Genomic DNA, 26,039 nt, shown 5'->3' on the forward strand with positions numbered 1-26,039 from the left:
GCACACCAGTGATTCAAAAATATAATCAGATATTTTAGCTGTGAAAACCTCAGAGTAATATATTGTTGAAGTTTTAAACGAACTCATTGAGCCTAATCCTCACATTGTTAGGAGACTTGTTTTCAAAGTGTTTCCCACCCACAGACTGTATAAACTCAAAAAAAAAAAAAAAAAAAACTTCATTACCCACAAACCCTCACGATGACGTAGCAACCACAGACGCCAAGATGGGGCTTGAAAGTACTATGGTCTGGTAAGGAATTACAAATACATTTAACTTTAAAACTAAGAGGGCTATCTCTGTTCAGAGTCAGACGTTATTTGATGAACTGCTTTTTCGTCTTTTGGTGTCGTTTGTCGGAAACAGTCGCGCAGGTTTACTGGTGTTGTTGAGGATGGAAGATGCTCAAGGCTGAGTCACTTAGCTAACGTTAGCCAGCTGCTAGCACACAGCTAACCGCTTACAGCCTTTCAGTCAGGTTACGGACATTTAACAAGTTATGTCTTTATCAGTTCCAGCCAGTGTAGTGTTGTTTCTTATCGTCTGCTCATCTCAGCCGCAATATCCAGACTGAGCCTCAAGTTGAGATGAAAAATGTCCCTGTATTACGAGCTAGCATTAGCCAGCTAGCAAACCTTAGTGTCATTGTCAAAACATACAGCTGCTCTCCAGATGGGTCTGTTGTGGCCTTTAACTGAGCAGCTTAACGCGCCGATTAGATGTGTTATCGATGCGATATAACTGTCTTTGTGTCGTGGAAGCGTTCACACATAGAGAGAAGATGTGCAATATGAAAAGCATGGTATGATGCAGCAGGGCTAGCACTTGGGTACATTGGTCATACAACATGAAAAGCATGCTATGATTGCTATGGTCATACAATATGAAAAGCATGCTATGATTGCTATGGTCATACAATATGAAAAGCATGCTATGATGCAGCAGCAGGGCTAGCACTTGGGTTTCCGTCTTGTCACTGGTTTCAATTATTTTCAATATAAATAATGATTTTTATCGAGGGTTTGAAGTTGAAGTCAATACATGTTTGGAGTTAATGCTTGAAATTTTGATGATTTAAAAAGTTTCCACTCCTTTTTACATGTTAGACAGTATGGACGTGTGTTCTGTATGCATTGTTTAGGTGTTGATTACCGGTATGTTGGATGAGTGTGAATACTCACAGGTGCTGTTGTGAGTATTCCTGGTGTTTCTTCTGAGCGTCGTGTGTGTGTACAGTAGGTGTGTTCACTACTTGTAAATGGGTTAAATGCAAATGTATGATTTCTTGTGTTGTGATACTTCTTTCCTAGTGTGGATAACAGTGAATACATGCGAAATGGAGACTTTCTGCCCACCAGACTGCAGGCTCAGCAAGATGCAGTTAATATTGTTTGTCATTCAAAGACCCGCAGCAACCCTGAGAACAACGTGGGCCTCATTACCATGGCAAAGTAAGATGCACTGTGTTTAAATTCCTTGATGTATAATATTACAATATGAATAAATAGTACAGTATGATGATATGTTGTTATGTCTTTGTGCAGTAACTGTGAGGTGCTGACCACACTGACCCCAGACACGGGGAGAATACTGTCCAAGCTGCATGCTGTGCAGCCTCGTGGAAACATCAGCTTCTGCACCGGCATCAGGGTGGCACATGTGAGTATATCTGGTAAAGTACAGTCACTTAAATATAATGCAGCCTTCATTAATGTGGAGGCACACTTGTCTGCTAGTGCTTCAGAAACAGATTCATCTCCATTGCATCCCATACTCCTTGGTTTGTATTTTGTTAATTCATATGGTCTAACGTTTTGACTATACTATGTTTCTTTCTGTAGTTGGCACTGAAGCACAGACAGGGCAAAAACCACAAGATGCGCATCATTGCATTTGTTGGTAGCCCAGTGGAGGACAACGAAAAAGACGTGAGTCAATTCTGAGTTCAGTCAAAGTGTCTTGCATGTTAATAGTTATCATGGGTTACAGGGAGAGAGACTTTCAATGATATTAAACTATAAAGATAACCTTTAATTTGATGATAGACACTGGTAATCATGATAAATAGTTACAGAATGCACTTTGAACACTGCTGTGTACACCAAAGCTGAAAGTTACATAAAGACACAACACACTTAGGAGCAAAAGTCAGTATCCGTTCAGAAGTTAAACACAATTTATTACTTGTATGACATATGTTTTTTCTGCAAATACCTTTACATTGTTGGTGTGAATGTGCAGACAGCAGATGCCTCACTCAAAGGATGTAGTCTAAACATGATGAATAATGTACCTCCTCCTTAGTAATGCCTCTTATTGAAATGTACTTACTGATATGACAGATGTCATTAAAGTAATATGTTGGTGTCAGCTGAAGCATTTCTTTTTTTCCCTGCAGCTTGTCAAAATGGCAAAGCGACTAAAGAAAGAAAAGGTCAATGTGGATGTCATTAATTTTGGAGAGGAGGTAATGTCTTTTTAAAGTCAAATGTACACACAAACACATATGTACCCTCCTAAAATGTGCCTTTCTCACCTCTCTACGTTTTCTGGTGCACATTCCCAGTCTGGTATCTTTGTCTCCTCTGCAGGAGATGAACACAGAGAAGCTGACAGCCTTCATCAACACACTGAACGGCAAAGAGGGAGCAGGCTCCCACCTGGTGACAGTGCCTCCAGGTCCCAGTCTGGCTGATGCCCTGCTGTCATCACCCATCCTGGCTGGAGAGGGAGGTGCGGTGTTGGGCTTGGGCGCCAGCGACTTTGAGTTCGGAGTGGATCCCAGTGCAGACCCAGAGCTAGCCTTGGTAAGAGATACACAGTTAGTCTTGTCAATTGCTCTAAAAATATCTGAATAGTATATCAACTATCTTCAAAACTAGATTTTTTCCCCCAGCATATTCTGTGGTATCATACTATGAGCTGTATTCAGAGTTATGTTTGTCTGTCATTTGTATTAAATTTCCCCAGCGATTTTACTACAGATGAAATAAGATTGAACAGCTCAGTAAGAACAAATTTTTCCATCGATTTCTCTCCCTCTTCTCTCTCTAGGCTCTGCGGGTGTCTATGGAGGAGCAGAGACAACGGCAGGAGGATGAAGCCCGCAGAGCCGCTGTTGTATCTGCTGCTGAAGCTGGCATTTCCTCCCCTGCCGCAGATGGTGGGAAATTGTCCACCAATTTTATCTGCCCATTTCCCCCCAGTATTACAGACAGATGGGTTACAGCTTTGATTTTCACGTTCCATATTTATTTTTCTGTTTCAGAGTCTGAGGATGCGCTGTTGAAGATGTCTGTTCCACATGCAGACCCATCCACACCTGCCTTACCAGACTTTAGCCGTATGACAGAGGATGAACAGATCGCCTATGCTCTGCAGATGTCCATGCAGGGACCAGGAGCAGGTTATACACATATTTAAACCTTTCTGAATTTGCCTCACCAACAAATTAATAACCTGTAAAACAAACTGGGATATAATACACATCAATTCAACTACAATACAATCAAAATGTATCCACAACAGCATTGTAATCTATTAGGAGATAAATACTTTGCCAGTTGAAGTCCAAATATCCAATGTTTTAGTCTGTGCTCTATGTTTACTTCTGGAATACTTTAACTTTAAGATATTCTCACATTAAATGTAAATCAAAAGCCTGTACACTAATCCTCTAAAAACCCCATTTTCTCTGCTCAAACTAAATTTCGGTTTAATTTTTCCTGCAGAGTTTGGTGCTGAGGACATGGACACTGGAGCTGACATGGACTCCAGTGAAGCAAAGGTAAGCACAAGTCTTCACAAGTTCTCATTTTTGTCTAAAAGACTGAAAAGTGCATGTTACAATCAGTTACCATATATAATCTGTGTTTAGGATGAAGAGGACTACGATGTGATGCAGGATCCAGAGTTTCTTCAGAGCGTCCTGGAAAACCTTCCTGGAGTCGACCCCAACAATGAGGCCATCCGTAACGCCATGGGCTCTCTGTCTTCCCAGACGGGCTCCAAACCTGACGCCAAGAAGGATGAGGAGAAAAAGAAATAAACATTCAAAGAGGAACTGAATACATGGCAAATAAAAAAGACCTGAGAATTGCACTGCATGTGTTATTCACAGTAACTGTATTTTGCCCTTCAATACAGTAAATGTTTTGTTCACCTTTGTTTTATGTAGCTGTGTTAACTGTAAACAACTTTTGCCTTTTTTTTTTCAACTTTAGGTTAAAGGACTATCAGTTATTTTGTGTCTCACATACACATGTTTTCTTTTGAACCTTTTGTAATATAACTACTCAGTAACGGGCAGATTACAACCCTTAATAAATTTACAGAATACAAAGTGGTAATTCTGACTCTTGAAATTAATGTATAGCTGAAATATCTGCAACAGTTTAATCTCTACCTTCTCACCAAAACAACGTTGCTCTGAAATATATATTCATTAACTAGTACTACACAGCTGGTGTCATATTCATGATCCAGATACACGTTTAAAGTTCAAAATAGATAGATAGAAGATACATAGAAAGACTTTATTGTCCACCGTAGTGGAAATTTGTCTTTGGTCTCTCCAAGACAACAAGGCATAAAACAATCAGAGCACTCCACATAAAAGACAGAAACAAGAAACAAACTGAAATGAAATGTTGTGCAAAACAGGCATAGACAACAACAACAGCAGATACAGCAGCCCCCTAATGGGTTGCTGGTGCAGCCAACAATCATAACATATTCAGAGCTTGTACGGCCTGTGGAATAAAGGATTTCTTAAAAATTTCCCGGCTCATCCTGGGAACTCTGAATCTTCGGCCGGATGGGAGCAGTTTGAACTCTGAGTTTAAGGGATGTGTAAACATCCTCAGATATATCAGATATGATCTCTTTTAATATTCTTTAATAAATGTCAAAGAGACCAAATAAATAGTAAAGAATATATATACACAAAACACTTAAATGTACACTCTTTTATTATGTGAATAGTGGTTGGCATTAGGTTTATAGTCATGTAACTATAAAAAATAAGGCTTTATGAGTATCAACTACTTCTCTTTCTGCCAAAATCAGACTGACTGAAACACATTTTTGTTGCTTTTTATGAACCAAAACAAAACAAAATTGCACAAACTTATTAGTACTATTTCGTGAAGTTGTGTGAACGCCTGTGAACCATGGGCCCATGCCCCGTGCTGCGGACGTCGGGGAGGCTCCTGGGAAATCACTGTCGCATGATTAGGTGACGGAAAACTTATGCGTCGAGGAGTCAAGTCAGGAACCAACTGTGAACTAGCAGGTAACTACACCGAAGTACAAACGAGAGCCGCTGTCCCACTCGTGCACACATAACACGGAGTGAACATGAATGTACTGCAGTCACGCTAGCTGAGTGTGAAGCCGAGCTGATTAAAGTTTTCCAACTTGAGGGAAGTTGCTCGGTGACGTTAGCGAGGCCAGCTAGCAGCTGAGTGCTAACACGTAGCTCGCCGTTAGCCGCAGCTCACACTTGTTGCAGTTTGACGTGTTGAGCGGTTTCTTTCCCTCAGCCGTGTTTGCTTCTGCACACATTTTTGCTTTTAAACTGGAAGGTATGGGGCAGGTTAACAAAACACAATGTACTTTGTTTTGTTGTTGTTTTTAACCCTTGGCCAAACACACCGGAGTCTGCTGTAGTAACTTAGCAGTCCTGTTTTCGTCTGCAGACTGGAAGTTGAACACTTCGTAGCCCAGCTCTGTCAATCTGTCGTGAATAAATGCAGGTTGTATCAGCTGTTCTAATAACATATATGTTTTTTCCTCCACAGGTTTTGAGCCTTGTGCTTCTGGCCATGGGGGACATGAAAACCCCAGACTTTGATGATTTACTGGCAGCTTTTGATATCCCTGACATTGATGCTAAAGAAGCCATCCAGTCCAGCCCAGAGGAGGAGCGGGGGGAAGTGGGGACTGTTGTTGCAGATGGGAGAGAGGGTGGGTCGCCCTCATGCTTTCCGTGCTCACCTGTGTCACACAGTGACCGACCTGTGGTCAGTGTTATCGTGAAGAACACAGGGCGGTCTGAGGGGGAGGAGGAAGAAGAAGAGGAGAAGTCCATCAGGGAGAAAACACACAATCCTGCAAGTTGTGACACAGCCCCTCAGGTGAAGTTAGGGGAAGTCACCTCACAGCTTGATCCCAAACTACCAGCCGATGGTCCCGTGGAGCCCCAGATTACTAATGGCTGTGAGGAACCTGTTCACAGGGACCAGGAAGCAGGCAACACGCAGCCGTGGTCCCTGCATTCGCCGCTGAGGCTGGCGCTGGATGATAAACCGGTCGAAGGGGATAAAACAGCAGAGGATGGATCGATCCATCAAACAACTGATGTCATGAACAGTTTGAAACCGCTCCTTTTCCCCCAGTCTCCGCCTGTTGCTCGCCCCAGCTCCTCAACTACTCCCTCTCCACACTCAGTCAGTCCTCACCCGTCTCCACACTCCCCTCAGAAAGATGAAGCTTGCCTCCTTGGTAACGCCTCCACTTCCTCTTTACCACAGAACGGGAGCATTAAAGCTGGAACGAAGCATGTTATGACCTCAGACGATGAAGACTCAGAACCAGACTTGGGAAGCCCGCTGGTTATCCAAGAGAGCCCAGAGTCTCTAATGTCCTCCCCTCCCAAATTCAAGCTACGGTCCAAGCTGCTTCGGTCTACTGAAACCACTTTGGGTGATATTTCTCATCCCCCTCCTCTATCCTTTTCTCCAGCAGCTTCCAAACCTAAGCCCCTGCTTGAGGACGGGGGGCAACCCACCACCCCCAATTCTCCCTCTGCAGCTGTTCAGCCGCACAGCCCCGAGAGTTGCCTCCCCTCTGTTAGGACGGCCTCGGCATCGGTCCAAGAAGAGAAATACCCAGAGCATGTGATTGATGAGCGGGACTCGCCTGAGAGCCCACCGCCCAGCGAGACAGGTCTGTTGGTCCCCAACAGGAGTAGCAGCCCCGATTTGTCCAAAACACTAGATCTCGCCCTGAACCACAAGGATGTTTGTCACCAAGAGGAGCTCATGGAGACTGAGCCCAGTAGAGAGGCCGAGCCAAGCGACAACATGGAGCTGAGTGAGAAGATGACTGAAGATGGGGAAAACAGTGGCTCCGGCGCGTCGTCTGTGGTGCCGGCACACTTGTCTGCCAGAGCTTCAGAAACAGATTCATCTCCATTGCGTCCCATCAAAGTTAAAATCAAAATGTCCACGGGCAGCATCACAAGAACTGTGACTGGGATGGCGTCGAAAAGAAATGCAAAAGCCACTTCTAATGCTGTTGATAATCCAAAACCTTCACTGGAACGTCACAACCCAAAACCCAAGAGGGAGGATTCAGGTGCCGCAACGCCGGAGGCTGCTGCCGGTACAGTTAAACAGAAAGCTGCAGTCAACACCAAACCTAAAGTTTCCCCCACAGCCGTCAGTATCACAAAAACCACAGCCCTGCCCTCTGTCACCTCCCCCAAAGCCAGCCCGGGTCTCAACCTGCGCAGCCTGGGCCAGAAGACCCTGAACAGTGGCACGCTTCCCTCACCTTCCCCTCTGCTAACTCAAAGTGGCAGCAGACCAGCGTCCATAGTCAACAGCACCGGGGCGATCATATCCAAGAGTCAGACCAACCTGGTGGAGGCTTTCAACAAAATCCTCAACAACAAGAACCTGCTGCCCAGTTATAAACCAGACCTGAGCGCTCCTCTCCCCGCAGAGTGGGGCATTTCTCTGCCTGCACAGGTAATCTCTCATCATCTATAGCACTGTATTGATACTTGATAATTATTTCAGTTATGTTTCAAAAATGTTTGTGAAATCCATACACTCATACATGCTTGTCTTTTTCATAAATTATTGGTAACTAAATATCTTTGTATTTTCTCAGGTTCAGGTTCAGGGTTACTTTATTTAGACCCGTAGGTAGATTTGTCCTGCAGTGAGTTGTCCATTCACACATATAACATTTCTTCATACAAACATAATAAACCAGAAACCATGATAAAGCGCTCCATAGCTCAAGGCTCCACCAATAGACACACAGATTTCCTTAAACAGAAAATTACGAGAATAAAATGAGTTTAAAACAAGCATACAAAGAGTTTAAAAACCCGGATACTTAGCTACAATAAAATGATAAAAATAAATAAATAATTTATATATTTATTAAATAACAAAACAACAAAACAAAAAGCAATTTGAATGTCACCATGGGTTCTGCAGAATTTTCACTTTTCTTTTTTTTTTTTGTTGACATTTTAAAGACAGATCAACAAATTGATTAGATTATCAGGTTCGAGAGCTTCAGTATAACTCATCTTATATCACATCATGAGCAGGAAGTTGTGGGTCGTGTTAATGATAATTTCATGACAAGCTCACAGCACTGTTTTGCATTTCCGTAGTTTATATTGAATCACTATTTAGAGGTGTGAACGTTTGCTTCCCTGCAGGGACACCGCTGTTTGGAGTGCGGCGATGCCTTTGCACTGGAGCAGAGTTTGGCGAGACACTATGACCGACGCTCACTGAGGATTGAAGTGACGTGCAATCACTGCGCCAAGCGGCTGGCCTTCTTCAACAAATGTAGCCTGCTTTTACACGCCAGGGAGCACAAGGAGAAAGGCCTGATCATGCAGTGTTCACACCTGGTCATGAAGCCTGTTCCTGTGGAGCAGATGATTGGTCAGCAGGAACGTAAGGCAGCAGGTTAGTAACAAATGTTTGTGTCTGTGATCATGTTCCTTTTTGTACAGTCTTATTTTATTTCTTACGTGTGCTCTCACCATCGATCCTGTCATGCTCATCAGCGCTGTTATTATCTCTCTAGGGTCGACCACCCCAAACCCGACACCCCAGTCACACCAAGCTGTGCCTAACAAGAAAGCAGAAGAGGTGCAGGGCCTTGGCAATAAATGTCCTGAGTGTCTGGCTCAGTTCAGCAGCAAAGAAGAGGTCGCTGAGCACTTTCAAGAAATCAAAGCAGCACACACAACTGTGAGTCTTTTGTGTCTGTGTCTCTCCTGTTTTCCTGTCTTCATGATTTTCAAAATGAGCTCCAACTTAATTCCTGCCCTTGGCCCAAACCTTTTATCTCTGTTGTCCCCCAGCCATGCACAGACTGTTCTCCTCCCATGCTGCTGCCAAACAGCTGCAGTGCAGCAGCTCATCAGCGCATCCACCAAAGCCTCTCGCCACACGTGTGCCCAGAGTGCGGCGGCACGGCCAAGCAGCCGCAATTTCAAACACATCTGGATCAGACCTGTCTGCACTTTGCCCGGCGCATCGGATACAGGTGTGACATTTCCCGCACGTTTTTTATTTTTTATTTAAAGGACAATTCCAGGCGAATTCAACTCAGGGGTGTATTTTCATATCATTTTAGGTCTAAAAGAATGAATCTGAAGATTTTCAGTTTAATCGCTCCTGTTTTGCGGTAGCTGCGTCTGTCCGCGCATCGCCACGGCAGCAATGAATGGGAGTGGATGTAAGTTCCGCTGTTTAGGCTGTTTCCAGCCCTCAAAGCCGCATTTTTTTTCCACAGACAGCATCAGATGGCGACTCAAACATGCACCGAGAAGTTTATTTACTTCAAGCAAGCCGACATGTTTGTAAAAGTCGATCTAATTCAAAGTCTCCCGGAGTCTCGCGCGAGAGACCCAGTTGCCGTGCTCGGTGTGTTCAGGTGCAGTAGGAAAAGCTACCGTTTGTGTCATAAACACAGAAATATCAACTCTTTACTTGCTTCAAGTAAAAAAAAACTTCTCGGCGCATCTTTGAGTAGCCATCTGACGCTGTCTGTGGAAAAAAAATGCGGCTTTGATGGCTGGAAACAGCCTAAACAGCGGAACTTACATCCACTCCCATTCATTGCTGCCGTGGGGATGCACGGACAGACGCAGCTACCGCAAAACAGGAGCGATTAAACTGAAAATCTTCAGATTCATTCTTTTAGACCTAAAATGATATGAAAATACACCCCTGAGTTGAATTCGCCTGGAATTGTCCTTTAACAGAATTGTCATAGTCTCTCCCCTTTATCTGTCTTCACATTTCTCTTCCTGTCTATGCAGATGTGCCAGTTGCCTGGTGGTGTTTGGAGGGCTGAACTCTGTGAAGTCTCACATTCAGCAGGCTCATTGTGATATGTTCCACAAATGCCCCAGCTGCCCCATGGCTTTCAAGTCTGCCCCCAGCATCCAGAGCCACATCACTGCTCAACATCCAACAGCCACTGAGGGACAAACAATGTATTAACATGCACACAAACTGCACGCATGGATACAGATTTGAAGTTGGGTCTTTTCACTGGAAAATAATGAACTTGTAACAATTATTTACTCATTTATTTCTATTCTTTTACAGGTTGATCTATAAATGTGTCATGTGTGACACAGTTTTTACCCACAAGCCCCTGTTGTACGTACACTTTGACACTCATTTAACCAATCAAAAGGTGCATGTGTTTAAATGCCCCGAGTGCACTAAGCTGTTTTCTCAGAGGAATTCCCTTCTGGAGCATTTCAAGGTATAGCTATTTTAATGTCCATAGTTTATAAAGTTAAAAAAAAGTCTTACAAGTCAAGTCTGAGAATTTATATACACCTGTAACCTGTTCTCTCTGTTCCTCAGACCCACAAGGCTCCCGTGTTAAAACAAGAGTTGCCTTCACCTCCAGCTGTTTCCTCTCGTCCGCGGTCTTCAGTGACGTTGGAGAACTCAGATGGGGAGCAGTCGATGGATAAAGACAAAGAAGCGAAAGTGAAGACGGAGAGGATGAAGACCCCCTCAGGATGGAAGTGTGCGCCATGCCACGTACGCTACACAGACCGTGAAGACTACATTACCCATATGGCTGAACAACATAGAAAGGTCATTTGAATGGATTAATTTTTCATTTTTTTCCACATGCATCTACAAATTATTTGATGTATTCATAAACGTGTGTGTTGCTTGTGTTGTGTAGATCCTGAAGAAGTTTCCTTGTAACAAATGCGAGAGCTCTTTTACCACGACTTCCAGTCTGCGGCGTCACATCAGAGACAAGCACAAAGTCATGAGTCGTAGCTTCCACTGCCAGTGAGTGTCCCTCTCACTAACTGTATGGAAACTCACTGAAGCAAAACTTGTTCATATACAAATGAGCGTGATGTGTTGCATGATCTGTTGAGAGCAGAATATCATCAGACTTAGCTGCATTTGTGTATTTGAAAGTTTTCTATGAGTTAACGATATTAAAAACAGATTGTTCCTACTCAATTCACTCTAATTCACTTTGTGTATGTGTGTGTGTGCGTGTGTGCGTTTGTTCGTGTGCTCATGTAGGCTCTGTTCTGAGGGTAAGAAAACATTCAGCAGCCGAGCGATGTTGGAGAGGCACGTTCAGCTGAGACACAACATGGGATCTGTGAACCAGGACTCACAGATGGTAAAGCCCCTTCACATTTTTTGTATAGAAACCTCACACTTGAGCTTTTTTTTTTTTACTAAGATGTGACTAACAACAGTTTTCTTGATTTCCTCCGGGAGGAAAAAAAGGGAGGCGCTGAGGTCGCCTGTCCCTCAGAACAGGACGCCGGCTCCGGGGCTCGCCGGAGACGGAGAGCAGCGGTGAAGATCGAGGAAGACGATGAGTCCACAGATGGGATGAGTCCCGTGAAGAAGCCGCGGTCTTCCTCCTCTGCATCTGCTCCACACTCGCACCCTGACTCCGGGTTTCGCTGCGCTCCCTGCGGCTTCACCACAGAGGACCAGGCGTCGTTCCTGGAGCACATCGGCCAGCACAGACGCGGGGGGACGGAGGGGGGCGGTCTGCAGTGTCTCCATTGCGGCGCCTGCTTCACGTCCAACTCCTCTCTATCACGCCACCGCTTCATCACTCACAAGGTGAGAGATGCATTCGCCGACAACCAGCAAGCCCTCGGCACGCAGCCAGCACCGTCCCTTGGTAATAAAAGGAACCACGATGATAAAGTTTCTCTGGATTGTTCTGCACCAGCATCACCCTCCACTCAAACCTCCATAGCTCAGGGGCAGGAAGACGAGGACACACTGGCCTGTAAGGTGTGTGGTAAACACTTTGAAAAGGCAACAGATCTGAACACACACTTCAGAACTCATGGTATGGCTTTCATTAGCGCAAGAAATGCAGGGAAAACTACCTAAGGTGGCAGATACCAGGAGAAGTCAGTGTTGGTAAAAGATTGGTCATTTGCAAGTGCCTTTTTTGAGTGTTGTTAGTACATCTGTTTTAAGTGTTGGTTAGTATAGCTATGCACTAATGTAACCAAAGATTGCTAGAAAAGAGTTTTTATGCGAACGGATCGTAAAAACAATCACATGTGATTCTCACTGGTGGAGAGCAGCCTTAACCTTCTGACGTTCAGGATCTAATACTGTGTGTAATTCTGTGTTCAGTAACGATACTAATGAGATTAGTGCTACTTCCTGGTCAGTGGACAGTTAGTCTGACTAGTTCACTGCTGTGACCACATTCACATGAAGATGCGCCAGTAGAGAACTGTGAATGTTGCAACCAAATCTTACTGTGACGGCTGTTTCCTTGAATGTCGATAGACAGCGATGGAATGTGTCTGTTTTTTATTTCTTGAATATTTTCATTCTACTGAGGAGTTTGTCAAACGCCAACCCAGATGTTTTCTGTAAAGTGATGGGTCTTGTTTGTTTTCTTTTTTTTTTTTGTCTGGAATGCAACAGCATGGCATTTGCAGCCTGCATTGTTGCCTATTTTGTGCATTTGTTGCTTAATTCACCAACTTTTCAAACCCCTTAAGTGTTTTTTTCTTTCCATTAAAGCACTTGTCTAGTAACTTTTTGGAAACCTTGGCTACTGTCCATGGTATAAAGAGTTGCCAGCAATGCCTCACGCACAATAGGCAAACCCTGAGGGGCAGAGAGGTGGGGCAGAAGGGGGTTGTAAGTGGTGTTAGAAACAAAACGAGAAAGAGATTCTGTGGCTTCGTTTTTCTGAGTGATCATCTTACAAGTTAATATTGTGGAAATCACAGCACAGCCTTTGTCTTTTACTTGTGTTCGGTGATGTTGCCAGATGACATCACCGTCATGAAATCAGGGTTTTAGCAGTACAGTGGGACTGCTGGTTAACGCGTCGTCTTAATGTGCTGCATTTCAGTCACTATTTAAATATGTTGCCTTGTCTGACAACATAAAAACAAAAACAGGTGAAGGAGGTAAAATATCAACTGTAATGGGAACTCAGATGTCTAGAAATACTATATACTGTACATCAGCGCAGGGAGGAGGAGAGGAGGAGACGGCTGAGGGGCTGAAGCTGACTGACACTAGGCTGAATGTAAATAGTCTCTGACGTGGTCCAACCACAAACCAGGTTCAATAATCATGATGCAGAACTCATTGCCAGCCATTTTTCAAGACCATACTACAAAAATAAATAGTGCCAACTTTCAAGGCAGCCACTTCCATACGTTTCAGCGTTGTTATTAGATATGCAAGATGGTTAATTGAATTACCTCTATATACTAAGACAAAGATGGTATTTTGTGCTCTAACTTTGCCTCTATCTTTGGAACACACCAACCTAATGAGTCCCTCTCAGACGTTTTGACTTCTTTCTCAGCCACAGACTTTGGTTTATATTTTGCACAAAACAAGGGCTGTGGATTTTGTCCCATTTACTCTCACTGAATTCATGCTTAAAAGGGATCTTTTGAATACCCGTACGGACAGGAGGAAGAATTACAGTGACCAGTGATTCTTGTAATTCGAGAGAGACAAGATGTACAGTCTATATATTTTTAAAGCCACTTGAAAAACTATAGCAATTAAATATTAACTGTTGTTTTCCCAATAAGTTAAAAGTGCCTGTACGTTGTGTATTCGTATTGTTCTGAAATTAACGTGGACCAATAACTCTGGAGAATTAAGTCTAAAAACGTTCACTATAATTTGGAAAATAGCAGCAACTCTATGAGTATGTACTTTGTAGTTATTGGCCTACAACGTTCAAAAACTATTGAAATTAATGTTTGATAACCTTTATAAATGAAATGTACTGTATTTACATCAGGTTAAATCATTTACAACCTCTCTGTGAGCAAGAAATGTAATTATGGCTTCTTGGTATGTTGCATAAGTTTGTTTTGTATGAGATTACTGTAAACAAAAGATCAACGTGTGATCATGTCTGTTCTTCATGCTTCACTAAGAACATGAGATGTTCAACTTTGTATTTGTGGAGGATTTTTTCAGTCTTTGACACTGCTAAAGATAAAAAAAAAAAGAACTTCAGCTGTGGCACAGTGGCTGAAAATGATCAGATGCTTCCAGGTTGTGTTGTGCATAAACAGTTGTCAACAAAACTGTTGCACAATTCAGATGAGAGGAGAAACAAATGTTGAAAATTCAGCAGAGATACTGCATTATGATGTGGATGCTTAAAAGATTTTGAGTGTTGTGTTTTGATTTCATTTCTTTATTTAGTGACTCATTTCTAGGAGTTTGTCTTGTCTTACCGGCTGCTGCTTCACTGAAGTGTCTTATGGCCGCAGCTTTTGTGTTTACTGTCTCTGGAGATGATCCTACGCTTTTACACACACTGTCCTATTTAACGTTTCAGTTTTTGCATTGACAAGACAATTTTTAACTACATGTTTCTTTGGAAGAAAAAAAAGTTTAATTAAAAACTGGCACATTGTCCTACTTTTAAGTCGTCGTCTCCAACTACCATTGCAACAGTGAATTGAGTATATTAATAATCTTTATTAATGAAATAATCCTTCATCCTCCATTTTGCCTCTATCAAGGCCAATGTCATACAACATACACCATGCTCCCAAAATCAGATTGCTTCTTCCCAAGCCCGTTTCACATGTTTCCACCAAGTTTCTGCACATCAGATCATTACTTATAGCAAAATCCTGCTCACTAACAAACAAACCAACCAACACACATGGATGAAAACAGAGCCTCTTTAACAGTAAGTAAATATCCAAGTGTGATTTCTTAAGACAAACAGTAAATAATTCTCTTCATTCTATTAAAATATACTTTCTCATAAATATATATATGGAGAGAATATTTAAAAGTGACCTTGATAACAATTTATAACAAAGAATCCTTACACATCTGACCAAGTAATTTGATTATGTTGCGTTTTGAACGCTCTTAGTCACAAACAAGATAAGTTTAACCTGAAGGAGTACATGCTGTCACCAGTGCTCTATGATATACTCAAGTGACAGAAACAATAGGAAGGAGGATGCATGTTTTGCAGTTGGATGTGGTGGCTGTGGTCTCACAGCAGCAGGAACCCCATGAGGAGAAACAGAAGGGGCTTCATGAAAGCAGAGATGCCCTCGACACTCAGCGATGGAGCCCCTGGACAAGACAGTGACATCAGAATTAAATTTAGATTTCACTACTCACTATGGTGAAGGGTCTAGTGTTACAGTAGCACAATTTTCGGCCAAAGTTAAGAGCATTTCTGGTGAATTTATATGACAAAATATGCACTTGTGTTTTTTTGTTTGCTCTTCACATGGGTGGGGGAAACAGTGAAATACATCTGTGCAGCAGTTGGTATGGTAATGACCAGTGGAGGATGCTATAAAGCTCTCTAATGGGTTTATCACCTTGACTGATCTTGACATTATCAAATCCATTGTTAATTTAGAAATATTGATTTTTTTTTGTAATGCTGGGTAACAAAACCACAAATTGTTTGAGTGGAAGATGACAACACAGACTAAATGTAGCAAATAAAATTACATTAGTCTTTCCCACTTAGTTTTAATTTCAAACCAAGTTTTCTTGGACTTTAACAAGCCAAGTGTCTTCACTAGAGCTTGTGAATTTCCATTAGTTTTCTTACCTGACTGAGCCACAATTGTTTTTGCCGGTGCTGACGGAGGAGTCCCATCCAGGGCCTTCTGAAAAGCGGCCTGCTGCTCGTCACTGAGCGCTGCTTGTTGTTCACTGGTTACCATGGCAGCGTTGTCAGGACCAAGAGCCTCGAGCTGAGCAACAGAGAGGGCCTGGAGGGAAGAACAGCACAGTAAGTGGCACAAAGGTGAGAGCAATGGGAAAAGGGATCCAGATACCTCATTAAAGAAATACACAGTGTATGAGTAAACATCCTGCATTCAAGTTGAGTATAAATAGCAAAAGTGATATCGGCAAAATGTGGGTAAGCTTACAAAACTATAACTATGCATATGTATACTGTACTTGTAGTATGTACTATCTTGTTTATCACTGATGCAAAATAACTGAATCTTACCAGGATTTTTATTTTATTTTGTCATGTGTAACTGCTTTTAACTGTGTAACTGTTGCTATCGAAAGTCTGCTTATTTTGCATTGCAGTACTTATATTTCAATTCTATTCAAGTCCACTTGTTAAAATGTTCTTTAGATGAGTGGTTTAACTTTTAACTTGCTAAGCTACACAAAGTCAATAATACTCCAGTACACTTCAATGCAATATTTCCATTTGACATGGATTTGTCCTAGAGTTTTTGTACAAAGAAACATAAATGGAAATACACTGTGCTTTATGTAATTAAACTGAATGTCCGGTCACTTACAGCAAAGTTGTTTGGTGGTATGAGCGGGATACTGGAGCTGCTGACGAATGAAAAGACAGACGAGTCCAAAGAAGCATACTCAGCTGCGTCCAACCCAGCTGAAGGAGACAGAACAGGTCAGTATTTGGAGGATGCTGCTAATCAAAGGCACAGAACAAAAAGTAGGACTGCCGCGCTTTGGATGAAGTTTGAAAGCACATGAAGTGATCTCACCAATGATGTTGCCCAAGTCAGACACTTGTGCTGCAGCCCAGGTGCTGGGGTCTCCAAACGCTGACACAGCAACATCTTTCAACTCCTGTATAACACTCAAAGAACACTGCAGACCATCCAGTGAGCCCACAGCATCTCTGTGAAACACACACATTATTCAGGTTCAGGTTCATTTATTTAGCACAAAAGCATATAACGTGTAGCCTAGAAATCTAGACGCACCCTAGCGGCAGCAAAAATATTTGCTATACATTTTAGTGATATAGTCTGGCTTGTCAGGCTATATAACGTGTGCAAGGAGGGAACAAAGTCCTAGACGGACTTGTAAAAGGTTCTTCCCCTGTCAATAATACGAAACAAAAGACAAGCAAACAACATGAGCTAAACAAAAACAAAAGACAAAAGATCAATAGCAGCAGGAATCAAAGTATTATTCACATTATATGGTTGAAACATAGTAGTTGTATTCACCAACTGTCTTTTTCTTAGAGAAATCTTACTCTCAAATGAATGAAGTTTTTCTGCAGACATGTTACAAAACCTGTGTGGAGGCAGCCTGCGACTAAACTCAGTCATAAAATAGACACCTGAGGCTGAGGCTCAAAGGGACTGCTTTGAAAGCATAGATTGAAATGTGCTGCTGCCTGCTGGAAATTGACGAGAACAGTATGGACACTGACAGACCCTAACCCTTACCCTTCTGTAGAGACAGTCATACAGTACCTACAAAGACTGTACGCTATTTCCCCAACAACAAACCCTGGATCACAAGTGACATAAAGGCAATCCTCAACCAGAAACAGGTATCGTAGCTTTAACAGGTGCAACATGAGTTGAAGAAGTGTCCAAGGCTGCTACAAGACTGTGCTGCCGAACTGGTTCAACCTCTCCACGGGATCTGGACTGGACAAATTAGTTTAAAAAGCATGGCTCTGTGTTTGGAGTCAGGTTGGACCCAATGAGGGATGTGGTGGTGAGATGCACACTGAAGATGTTAGAGGTAAGAAAACAGCAGCGGTGGTGGACAGCTCCTCTCTCTTCACTGCAGGACGGAGGGATATAGAAGATCCTTTGTACCTACAGCCATCAGGCTTTTTAATCCTTCTGCAAATGATAAATAAACTGACAGACAAATGGAATTCCCTTTTGGGATTAATTCTTATCTTATCTTTAGATTTACTAAAAACTATTTAAGCACCCAAAATTATTTACTACTACTAACAGGACAGGGACATCAGACAGCTTCAAATGCCTGCTGCATTATGCTAAGAAAACTATTATAACAGTGAACCTTGAATGGTCAGAAAAGACTGGCAGTGTTGGTGCTTTTGTGAGGCTACACCTCCTGTTATTGGTTGGCAAAAAAAGTTTATAGATTATAAACTAATTTATTAAAGCAGAAGTAAGCGATCCAGTCGTTTTGGCTAACTTCCTGTCAGCCGATGGAGTTAGCAGTTCCCGCCCTCGTCCCTACGTCACCACATTCACGCGCATCCCTTGGCTGCACACACAGAGAGGACCGCCCCTTTATGCCGTTCTCTCTCCTCATTGGATAAAGGTTGTAGGATACAAGGAAAGTTTTCTCCTCGGCTTACAGCAGAGCAGAGTGACTGACAGACCCGTGTTTCAGACCAAACACTCTATATAAGTGATTGCCGTCGGAAGATATAACTAAAAATCGAGCCTATTTTTTAGGCCTTTTCTCGAAAATTGCATATCCATAATAAAATGAGTATATCTCTGCAACCACAAGGTCTATTTGAATACTTTTGGTGTCATAGTAAAGGGAAAAAAATGAGGAATTGCTGAGATGTGTAAATTTCAGTATATCTGTTACTGGTGAAGAGTAAATGAAGATGACACACAGAAAAAAAATAATAAAATTAATATTCGCCTAAAAAAAATCATATTTTTGTTGAGTGCCCTTTAGAATAATGCTGATGAAGCTCAAACTCTCTATAAAATCATTGTACAACATGTGAACATTGTCTCTGCAGTGGTTGATTCTGATTAATTGAAGCAGGACAAAATTATTGAGATTTTACTACAAAATATCCAGGCGAACTTTCCAAAATGTCCATTTTTGGCACAGCTTGGAACCACCTGCTACTATAAACTATTGTTTAATCTTTATTTTCACACAATTTGGATAAACTAACTGAAAATAAATCTACTGGAACCGATTGTAAATAACTAACATAGTGGATTCAGTGTCTCTGCGCCCTGCTGCACTCTGCAGTTTATTTGGGGGGGGTTTGGCTTTCAGCCTCTATCTCTGCAGCGCATTGGTCGATTCGAGTGATCGACGGCTCATTCTAACCAATAGAGAGCAGAGAATGACGCTAGACCCAGGTCGATGTGATTGGCCGCACTGGCAGCCATGTGACAGCCATGAACCAATCAGATCAGCAGATCCACGTGCAGGCCAACGTGCAGTTGTGTGCGCTCCGTGCAGGGTCCTAAAGCCGTCGGATTGCGGTCCGGCTGATTCAGATGTAAACACTAGGCAGAGTTCAACTGGAAATATTGTGGATTTACCCATAACACAACCTTTTCACGGCAAAACAGCAAAGGTAAGAGCAAATGTACGACCATGTTTTGGCCACGCAGCGTTTGTGTTTGCTCGACTTTGCTGGTTGTTGGCTTCTCCCTCTGCCGGTGCTGCTGCTAGCTGCTGTGTTAGCCGCGGTTGTTGGGGAACGCCCCAATGTTTATGTTCAGATGAGAGGTCGCTGATGTGTTTTGCATAATGTACAGTAGTATACGAGCCAGAAATGTGGCGACTGGGTCCACACAGAGGTGCTTTATGAAGTTTGATGTCTAGTTGTTTGTTTGAGTAGTGTTTGGGCTGTGTTTGGGTCATATAAACATGTTTTTTTACACGTTGTAGCCCAGCTTCTGCTGTTTAATTTGACATATAATATGACCATATCATTTCATAATCAGTGCACTGGGGGCTCTGTTATTGTTATGCATGTCTTCAAGTCCCCCAAATGGGGGACTCTGGATTTGACTTATATTAACACAAACATTCCGCTTTAACATAACAAGCTGGAAGAAAGTGGTTTAAATACAGATCTGTGTGTTGCACCAACTTGAAAGCTTCCTTGTTGAGCTGTTTGATCTCATTGGTGCTGAGGCCACAGATGAACCGGTTCAGTGTGACCATCTCTGTAGATCCCAGCTGCTGCGCTGTCAGGTTGTTGAATTTGGCAATACCCCTCCACACAGACTGTATCTGTTAATACAGGTCATCACCATTAGGGAACATCACAAGTATAAAATAGTATTATAGTCATGAGCATGTGAAGTTGTATCTGTACTTCACCTGTGAGTCATTCCAGCCACATTTACCGAGATCCTCCACAGCGTCCAGAGAGAAGGGAAGCCTCTGCAGGTCTGCGTCAGGGAAGCCCTGAGTTATACACTGCATCTGCCTCACCTCGCTGTCAGTTATCTCTGACACGGGTCCAAATGCCTGCAAAAAAATAAAAAATAATATATACTGTATATAGAAAACTTTCATATATATATATATATATATACACTTTCAAATGAATCAAATTGAGGAGGATATAATGTCGGATTTCTAACACTGATACAAACAATTGAAATAATCAAAAACAATTAAAAGTTTATGGTCATTTTGATTGAGTTTTGTTTTTGATCAGGATAAATAGGTGGAAAGGGGATGCAAAACAGAGAGTGGGTCATGCAATCTTTGTTTTAACTGAAAGTACCGTAAATGTTTTGGATAAGTACGGCATCCTCTTTTAAACTTTTGTCACTTTACAGGTACATGTCTGTCACCCTTCCACTGTGCTGCTCAGGTGTCAGTGCCTGGTTCATTGAGTTAGTCTAGACAACGTTAGTAACTATTCTGTTTGAGCCTATGGTCCAAATGCGGTGGCTAAACTGTGGGATTGACTTTTTTATGTTTGCCAAAATAATGGATGAAAACTTTAACTTTTAAATATCATTTTAACTTGTTTGTGTTCTTTTATGATTGAACATTGCACTATTCACCACTTTTGTATTATTTTAAAAGTTTAAATCAAGTAGGAGTATTTTGCTATAAAGTAAACCCTGCAATCCTGCTGTCCTTTACCTCAGTTGCTTTCTTTTTGAGAACGGCAAGTTGGTCTGCTTTGTAGTTGGGGATGTCACCAAGTATTTCTACAGTATCAATGAAGGTGGAGTTTGTTATCTTGTCCAGATATGCTGCCGTCCAAAAGACGTTATCCATTCGCAGTTGTTCAATGGTCTCCACAGTGGGTGTTTTGTCACTGTTACCGTTAGCTGAGAGAAACAAAGGGTTAGAAACGCAGAGCAAGAGAAACAGAAGCACACAAGAGAATCATGCATCAAATGCGGCATCACTGCTAAAGCTACAGAAACAGCACATGCTGCCTGTTCCTCACCCTGTCTCCGTCTTCGTGCTGACGCTGACGTGGTGCTGGTGGTGAGCTCAAATAATTTCTTTCTCAGGGCATCTGAGATCTGAGACAGGCGTGACTTCAGGAAGTACAGAACATCCTTCATCCAAGGCTAACACAGTCAGAAAAGAAAGAAAAAGAAAAACACATGCATGAATCACAGCAACTCGGAGGATGCTAAGCTCCCTCTTTTTGACTGATGGGTGATTTATTAAAGAAAAAAAATGAAGAGGCGCGCACTCCCCCCAGCTTCCCCGCTAGCTACAAGTGGTGACCATAGACTCGTAGTCCCTTTCATTTAAATAAATAAATAATGGCAGTGAAACAGACAGTCGTTTTTCTCCCTCTTGTATTTACAGAACTATAAACAGACTTGCGATTGTAGAAATTAGACAGTGCTCGGGCAGTGCCCTAATGAAGTTTGTCCAAGCGCAGTCACCGTACGCAGCTGTCCAGGATGGCTGCAGATCGGGCAGTGACATCAGAGAATTTCTGGTGACATCATAGGCTGTGGGTGACATCAGCTTGCAAAAAATTGGAACGCACGCGTATGCAACAAAAAAAGAATGTTTAACTTAAAAGGCCAAATTGTGACATCACAAGTGACATAATCAATTATGAAATTCCACTTAAAAGTCATTGCAAACATCACAGTGTGTTCAGAGAGCACCTTGTGATTTTACACAACACGTCTTCGACAACTTTAAATATAAAGCATCTCAGGAGAAGCTACAACAGCCACCACGACCAGAGAGCAGCAGATAACCAAACTATATTTTGACTTACTGACAAAAGAAAAGTCCCATATGGCTGAGATTGACACCCTTTGTCTCAAAATGACTGAAGAGTCCCAAAATTTGACCACCGAGCTCAACAGAAGGGATGATGAGATCAAGAGACTGATGGCTTCCGCAGACTCCCAGAGGTCTGAATTTGTACGGTTCAGTCAGCTGCACAAGGAACTACAAGATGTCTTAGGGACAGAAAAAAATGATAAAGAGCACATGATGGCTTGGAATACCCCCTGCCATAACAAGATGCCCATCAATATGACGGAAGTCATCAACCATTTATATCATCTGAAAACTGAGATGACCACCCATCTCAACATGAAGGATAAAAAGATCATGGGTCTCCAAGAAGAACTGGGTCTCCTCAGGCATCACAACAGCAAACTGCAGCATGACCTAGAGACAAAATGCGAGGGTATGAATTCCCTGACGGCTCAGAATGAGACCCTTCATCGCAAGATGACGGAAGAGTCCAACAACTCTTATTATCTGGAAAAGGAGGTCAACATAAAGGATAAAAAGATCACGGGTCTCCAAGAAGAACTTAAGACACTGAGGGCTTACGCAGACACCCAGAGGTCTGGATATGAACACCCCATTCAGCAGAACAACGAACTACAGGATGACCTAGAGACAGAAAAAATAAATGAAGAGCTCATGATGGCTGAGAATAACGCCCACCATAAGAAGATGACCATCAATGACAAATGTGAACTCCTCACTGCCAGGCAGCAGATCAACAAACTACAGCATGAGCTAGAAGAGAAAAAGCTCCTGATGGCTGAGATTGATAAGATCACTGACGCGTTCAACAATTTTCACCGTCTGAAAACTGAGATGATCACCAAGCTCAACACAGAGAAAGACAAGAACATGGCTGCCCAAGAAGAACTGAGTCTGGGGGCTTCATGCCCAGACACCCAGGGGTATGGATATGAACACCTCAGGCAACAGATCATCAAACTACAGCATGAGCTAGAGACAGAAAAAGAGAATAAAGAGCTCATGATGTCTAAGAATGACGCACAGCATAAGAAGATGACCATCAAGCTCAAGAAAAAGAATGACAAGATGAGGAGTCTCCTGCAGAAACTGAAGGTTTTATTCGACTACACCAAGGGTTATAAAGGTAAACTCATCACTGCCAAGCAGCAGATCAATGAACTACAGCATGAGCTAGAGACAGAAAAAGACAATAAAGAGCTCATGATGTCTAAGAATAACGCCCAGCATAACAAGATGACCACCAAGCTCAAGGAAAAGAAAGGCCAGATCAAGAGTCTCCAAGAAGAACTGAAGAGACTGAAGGCTTCATACGCAGACACTCAGGGGTATGAAGATGAACTCATCACTGCCAGGCAGCAGATCAACGAACTACAGCATGAGCTAGAGACAGAAAAAGAGAATAAAGAGCTCATGAGGGCCCAGATAGACATCCACTGCAAAACTGCGACATCCACTCCGAAAACTAGGCTCAACACAGAGAGCGAACATGATGAGCAGGAGGTGGAGGAGGAGGAGGAGGAGGAGGAGGAGGAGGAGCGTCTCTCTAACTCCGAACCCGAACTCACAGATGCTGATGAGACTGGGGCCACCAGACCAAGGACAATGTCACGTTGGAAGAGTTTCCGCCACACCCTGGGCCTGAGGAAGCCAGAGAGGTGGAAGAGGACCAGAGAGCCGTCTCCCCCCCTCCCCGTCTGAAACAGCCAACATGTCTCCCCCTCTGTCTGTCTCTCTCCTCTCTCCCTGTCTCTGTCTCTCTCCTTCCCTCTGTCTGTCTCTCTCCTCTCTCCCTGTCTCTCTCCTTCCCTCTGTCTGTCTCTCTCCTTTCTCCCTGTCTCTGTCTCTCTCCTTCCCTCTGTCTGTCTCTCCTCCTCTCTCTCTTTCTCTCTATCAATCTCTCTCTCTATCCCTCTCTTTCTGTCTCACTCCCTCTCTCTCTCTCCCCCTTCTCCCCCTCCTTCCCTCTCTGTCTCCCTCTCTCTCCCCTTTTCCCTGTCTGTCTCCCCCCTCTCTCCCTCCCTCCCTCCTTCTCTGCCCCCTCTCTATTTCCCTCTCCCAGTCTCTGTCTGTCTGTGTCTCTCCCTCCCTCTCTGTTTTTCTCTCCCCCTTTCTCCCTGTCGGTCTCCCCCCTCTCTTTCCCTCTCTCCCTCTCGGTTTCTCTCTCCCCTTCTCCCTGTCTGTCTCTCTCTTTCTCTCTATCCATCTCTTTCTGTCTCATTCCCTCTCTCTCTTTCTCCCTCTCCCCCTCTGTCTCTCTGTCCCCCCCCCCCCCCCCCGTCTGCCTCTCTCTCTCTCTCATCCTCTCTGTCTGTCTGTCTGTCTGTCTGTCTGTCTGTCTCTCTTTGTCTCTCCCTCTCATGGGTCATCTCATTGTTGTAATTGTGTAAAATTGTGATAAAGCTTAGAACTGGTAAGAAATAAATCTTAAAAATCAAAAATCAAATCTCCCTTTTTCTCACTGTCTGTCTCTCTTTCTCTGACTCAATTCAATTCAAATTTGCTTTATTGGCATGAATGTACTAACTGTATATGTGACAAATAAAGTACGCTACCTTTACCCTTTACTTCACTTTAAAATTCATATCACGGTAAATAAATTGAATCCCTTCAAGGTAATTTGTTCTTCAGCTATTTAAACTTTAAACTTGAAAATACACATTCCCCCATTTTGTTCATGTTGGACACATTGTTTTACACTTATTCTAAACTACTAAGGCACTTCTCAACCATTTCACACCATTAAACCTGCTGTTTACATGTTCTATACTCCTCGACTAATGCTCAATCTACAGTATGCTTCAACAATGATTCAACAATAATTTCTTTCTCAGGGCATCAGGCGTGACTTCAGGAAGTACAGAACATCCTTCATCCAAGGCTAACACACAGTACGTTTACATGACACTTGAAAAAACCGAATTATTGCCTTAATCCGACTATAACTGGACAACTGAAGTGCATGTAAACACCTTAGTCCGACTGAAATCGGAGTCTAGAACTCCGATTAAGACACCCAGATAATGCGATTGGAATTCGATTTTTACCCGAATGATCCTGGGAGCTATGTTGTCCGGGGCTTAATGCCCCTGGTAGGGTCTCCCAAGGCAAACAGGTCCTAGGTGACGGGTCAGACTAAGAGTGGTTCCAAAACCCCTCATGAGTGACAAAATATCAAGGACGTTCACGTCGCCCGGATCGGCGTCACCGGGGCCCCACCCTGGAGCCAGGCCTGGGGTTGGGGCTCGCAGGCTCCGCCCACGGGACCCGGCCGGGCCCAGCCCGAAGGAGCGACGTGGGCCCGCCTTCCAGTAGGCCCACCACCCGCAGGAAGGACCATGAGGGGCCGGTGCCGTGTGTTTTGGGTGGCAGCCGTGGGCGGGCCCCAATCCCCGGACAACGACTCTGGCTTTAGGGACATGGAATGTCACCTCGCTGGGGGGGAAAGAGCCTGAGCTCGTGCGGGAGGCTGAAAGGTATCGACTAGAGATAGTCGGGCTCACCTCCACGCACAGCCTGGGCTCTGGAACCCAACTCCTTGAGAGAGGCTGGACTCTCTTCCACTCTGGAGTTGCCCATGGTGAGAGGCGGCGAGCTGGTGTGGGCTTGCTCATAGCCCCCCAGCTCAGCCGCCATGTGTTGGAGTTCTCCCCACTGAACGAGAGGGTTGTTTCCCTGTGCCTTCGGGTCGGGGATAGGTCTCTCACTGTTGTCTCGGCCTACGGGCCGAACGGCAGTGTAGAGTACCCGGCCTTCCTGGAGGCCCTGGGAGGGGTGCTGGAAAGTGCTCCAACTGGGGACTCCATCGTTCTGCTGGGGGACTTCAATGCCCACGTGGGCAGCGACAGTGTTACCTGGAGAGGTGTGATTGGGAGGAACGGCCTCCCCGATCTGAACCCGAGCGGTGTTTTGTTATTGGACTTCTGTGCTAGCCACAGTTTGTCCATAACGAACACCATGTTCAGGCATAAGGGTGTCCATCAGTGCACGTGGCACCA

At 43.5% G+C, this 26,039-nt stretch overlaps 3 protein-coding genes across 5 annotated transcripts in view; 2 read left to right on the forward strand and 1 right to left on the reverse strand.

The window, feature by feature from the left end:
• The first annotated feature begins 208 nt into the window (after nt 1-208).
• LOC146971769 (26S proteasome non-ATPase regulatory subunit 4-like) lies at nt 209-4,350 on the forward strand. The gene is made up of 10 exons (XM_085801243.1): nt 209-253; nt 1,312-1,452; nt 1,546-1,660; nt 1,843-1,929; nt 2,400-2,468; nt 2,593-2,808; nt 3,056-3,164; nt 3,270-3,407; nt 3,733-3,788; nt 3,879-4,350. Exons 1-10 carry the CDS (start codon nt 228-230, stop codon nt 4,047-4,049), a joined length of 1,128 nt encoding a protein of 375 aa, XP_085657369.1. The 5' UTR covers nt 209-227; the 3' UTR covers nt 4,050-4,350.
• An 834-nt stretch (nt 4,351-5,184) lies between these two features.
• znf687a (zinc finger protein 687a) lies at nt 5,185-14,666 on the forward strand. Of its 3 annotated transcripts, none has more exons than XM_085801245.1 (11): nt 5,185-5,294; nt 5,803-7,755; nt 8,466-8,721; nt 8,843-9,009; nt 9,123-9,307; nt 10,086-10,262; nt 10,378-10,540; nt 10,645-10,884; nt 10,979-11,091; nt 11,338-11,440; nt 11,542-14,666. In XM_085801245.1, the coding sequence occupies exons 2-11, from the start codon at nt 5,827-5,829 to the stop codon at nt 12,175-12,177; spliced, it is 3,969 nt and encodes a 1,322-aa protein (XP_085657371.1). In that variant the 5' UTR covers nt 5,185-5,294; nt 5,803-5,826; the 3' UTR covers nt 12,178-14,666. The 3 variants fall into 3 exon arrangements, with proteins under 3 accessions (XP_085657371.1, XP_085657373.1, XP_085657372.1); XM_085801247.1 differs by having other exon boundaries at nt 11,551-14,666; XM_085801246.1 differs by lacking the exon at nt 5,185-5,294 and adding an exon at nt 5,568-5,586.
• Nucleotides 14,667-15,129: 463 nt separating this feature from the next.
• Nucleotides 15,130-26,039, reverse strand: part of otoa (otoancorin) — a 44,061-nt gene continuing 33,151 nt past the window's right edge. The window contains exons 22-29 of the mRNA XM_085801253.1: nt 21,233-21,359; nt 20,920-21,110; nt 20,140-20,289; nt 19,907-20,049; nt 16,812-16,948; nt 16,599-16,696; nt 15,884-16,046; nt 15,130-15,390 (exon numbers count right to left, since the gene is read on the reverse strand). Coding sequence (XP_085657379.1) covers nt 15,308-15,390; nt 15,884-16,046; nt 16,599-16,696; nt 16,812-16,948; nt 19,907-20,049; nt 20,140-20,289; nt 20,920-21,110; nt 21,233-21,359 — 1,092 coding nt within the window. The 3' untranslated portion in view covers nt 15,130-15,307. The remainder of the gene's footprint in view (nt 15,391-15,883; nt 16,047-16,598; nt 16,697-16,811; nt 16,949-19,906; nt 20,050-20,139; nt 20,290-20,919; nt 21,111-21,232; nt 21,360-26,039) is intronic.

The sequence above is a fragment of the Trachurus japonicus genome, chromosome 16 (genome assembly GCF_045865225.1).
Source record: "Trachurus japonicus isolate A0001 chromosome 16, Traja_1.0".
NCBI classification, from domain to species: domain Eukaryota; kingdom Metazoa; phylum Chordata; class Actinopteri; order Carangiformes; family Carangidae; genus Trachurus; species Trachurus japonicus.

Bases quoted from the DNA above. Each gene is read 5' to 3' on its own strand.
- LOC146971769 (XM_085801243.1), top strand. From the start codon at position 228: ATGGGGCTTGAAAGTACTATGGTCTG. The intron at 1,661-1,842 runs GTGAGTATATCT...TTCTTTCTGTAG, and splicing joins CCGGCATCAGGGTGGCACAT to TTGGCACTGAAGCACAGACA. The intron at 2,469-2,592 runs GTAATGTCTTTT...TCTCCTCTGCAG, and splicing joins TCATTAATTTTGGAGAGGAG to GAGATGAACACAGAGAAGCT.
- znf687a (XM_085801245.1), top strand. From the start codon at position 5,827: ATGGGGGACATGAAAACCCCAGACTTTGATGATTTACTGGCAGCTTTT. The intron at 7,756-8,465 runs GTAATCTCTCAT...GCTTCCCTGCAG, and splicing joins GCATTTCTCTGCCTGCACAG to GGACACCGCTGTTTGGAGTG. The intron at 10,541-10,644 runs GTATAGCTATTT...TCTGTTCCTCAG, and splicing joins CCCTTCTGGAGCATTTCAAG to ACCCACAAGGCTCCCGTGTT.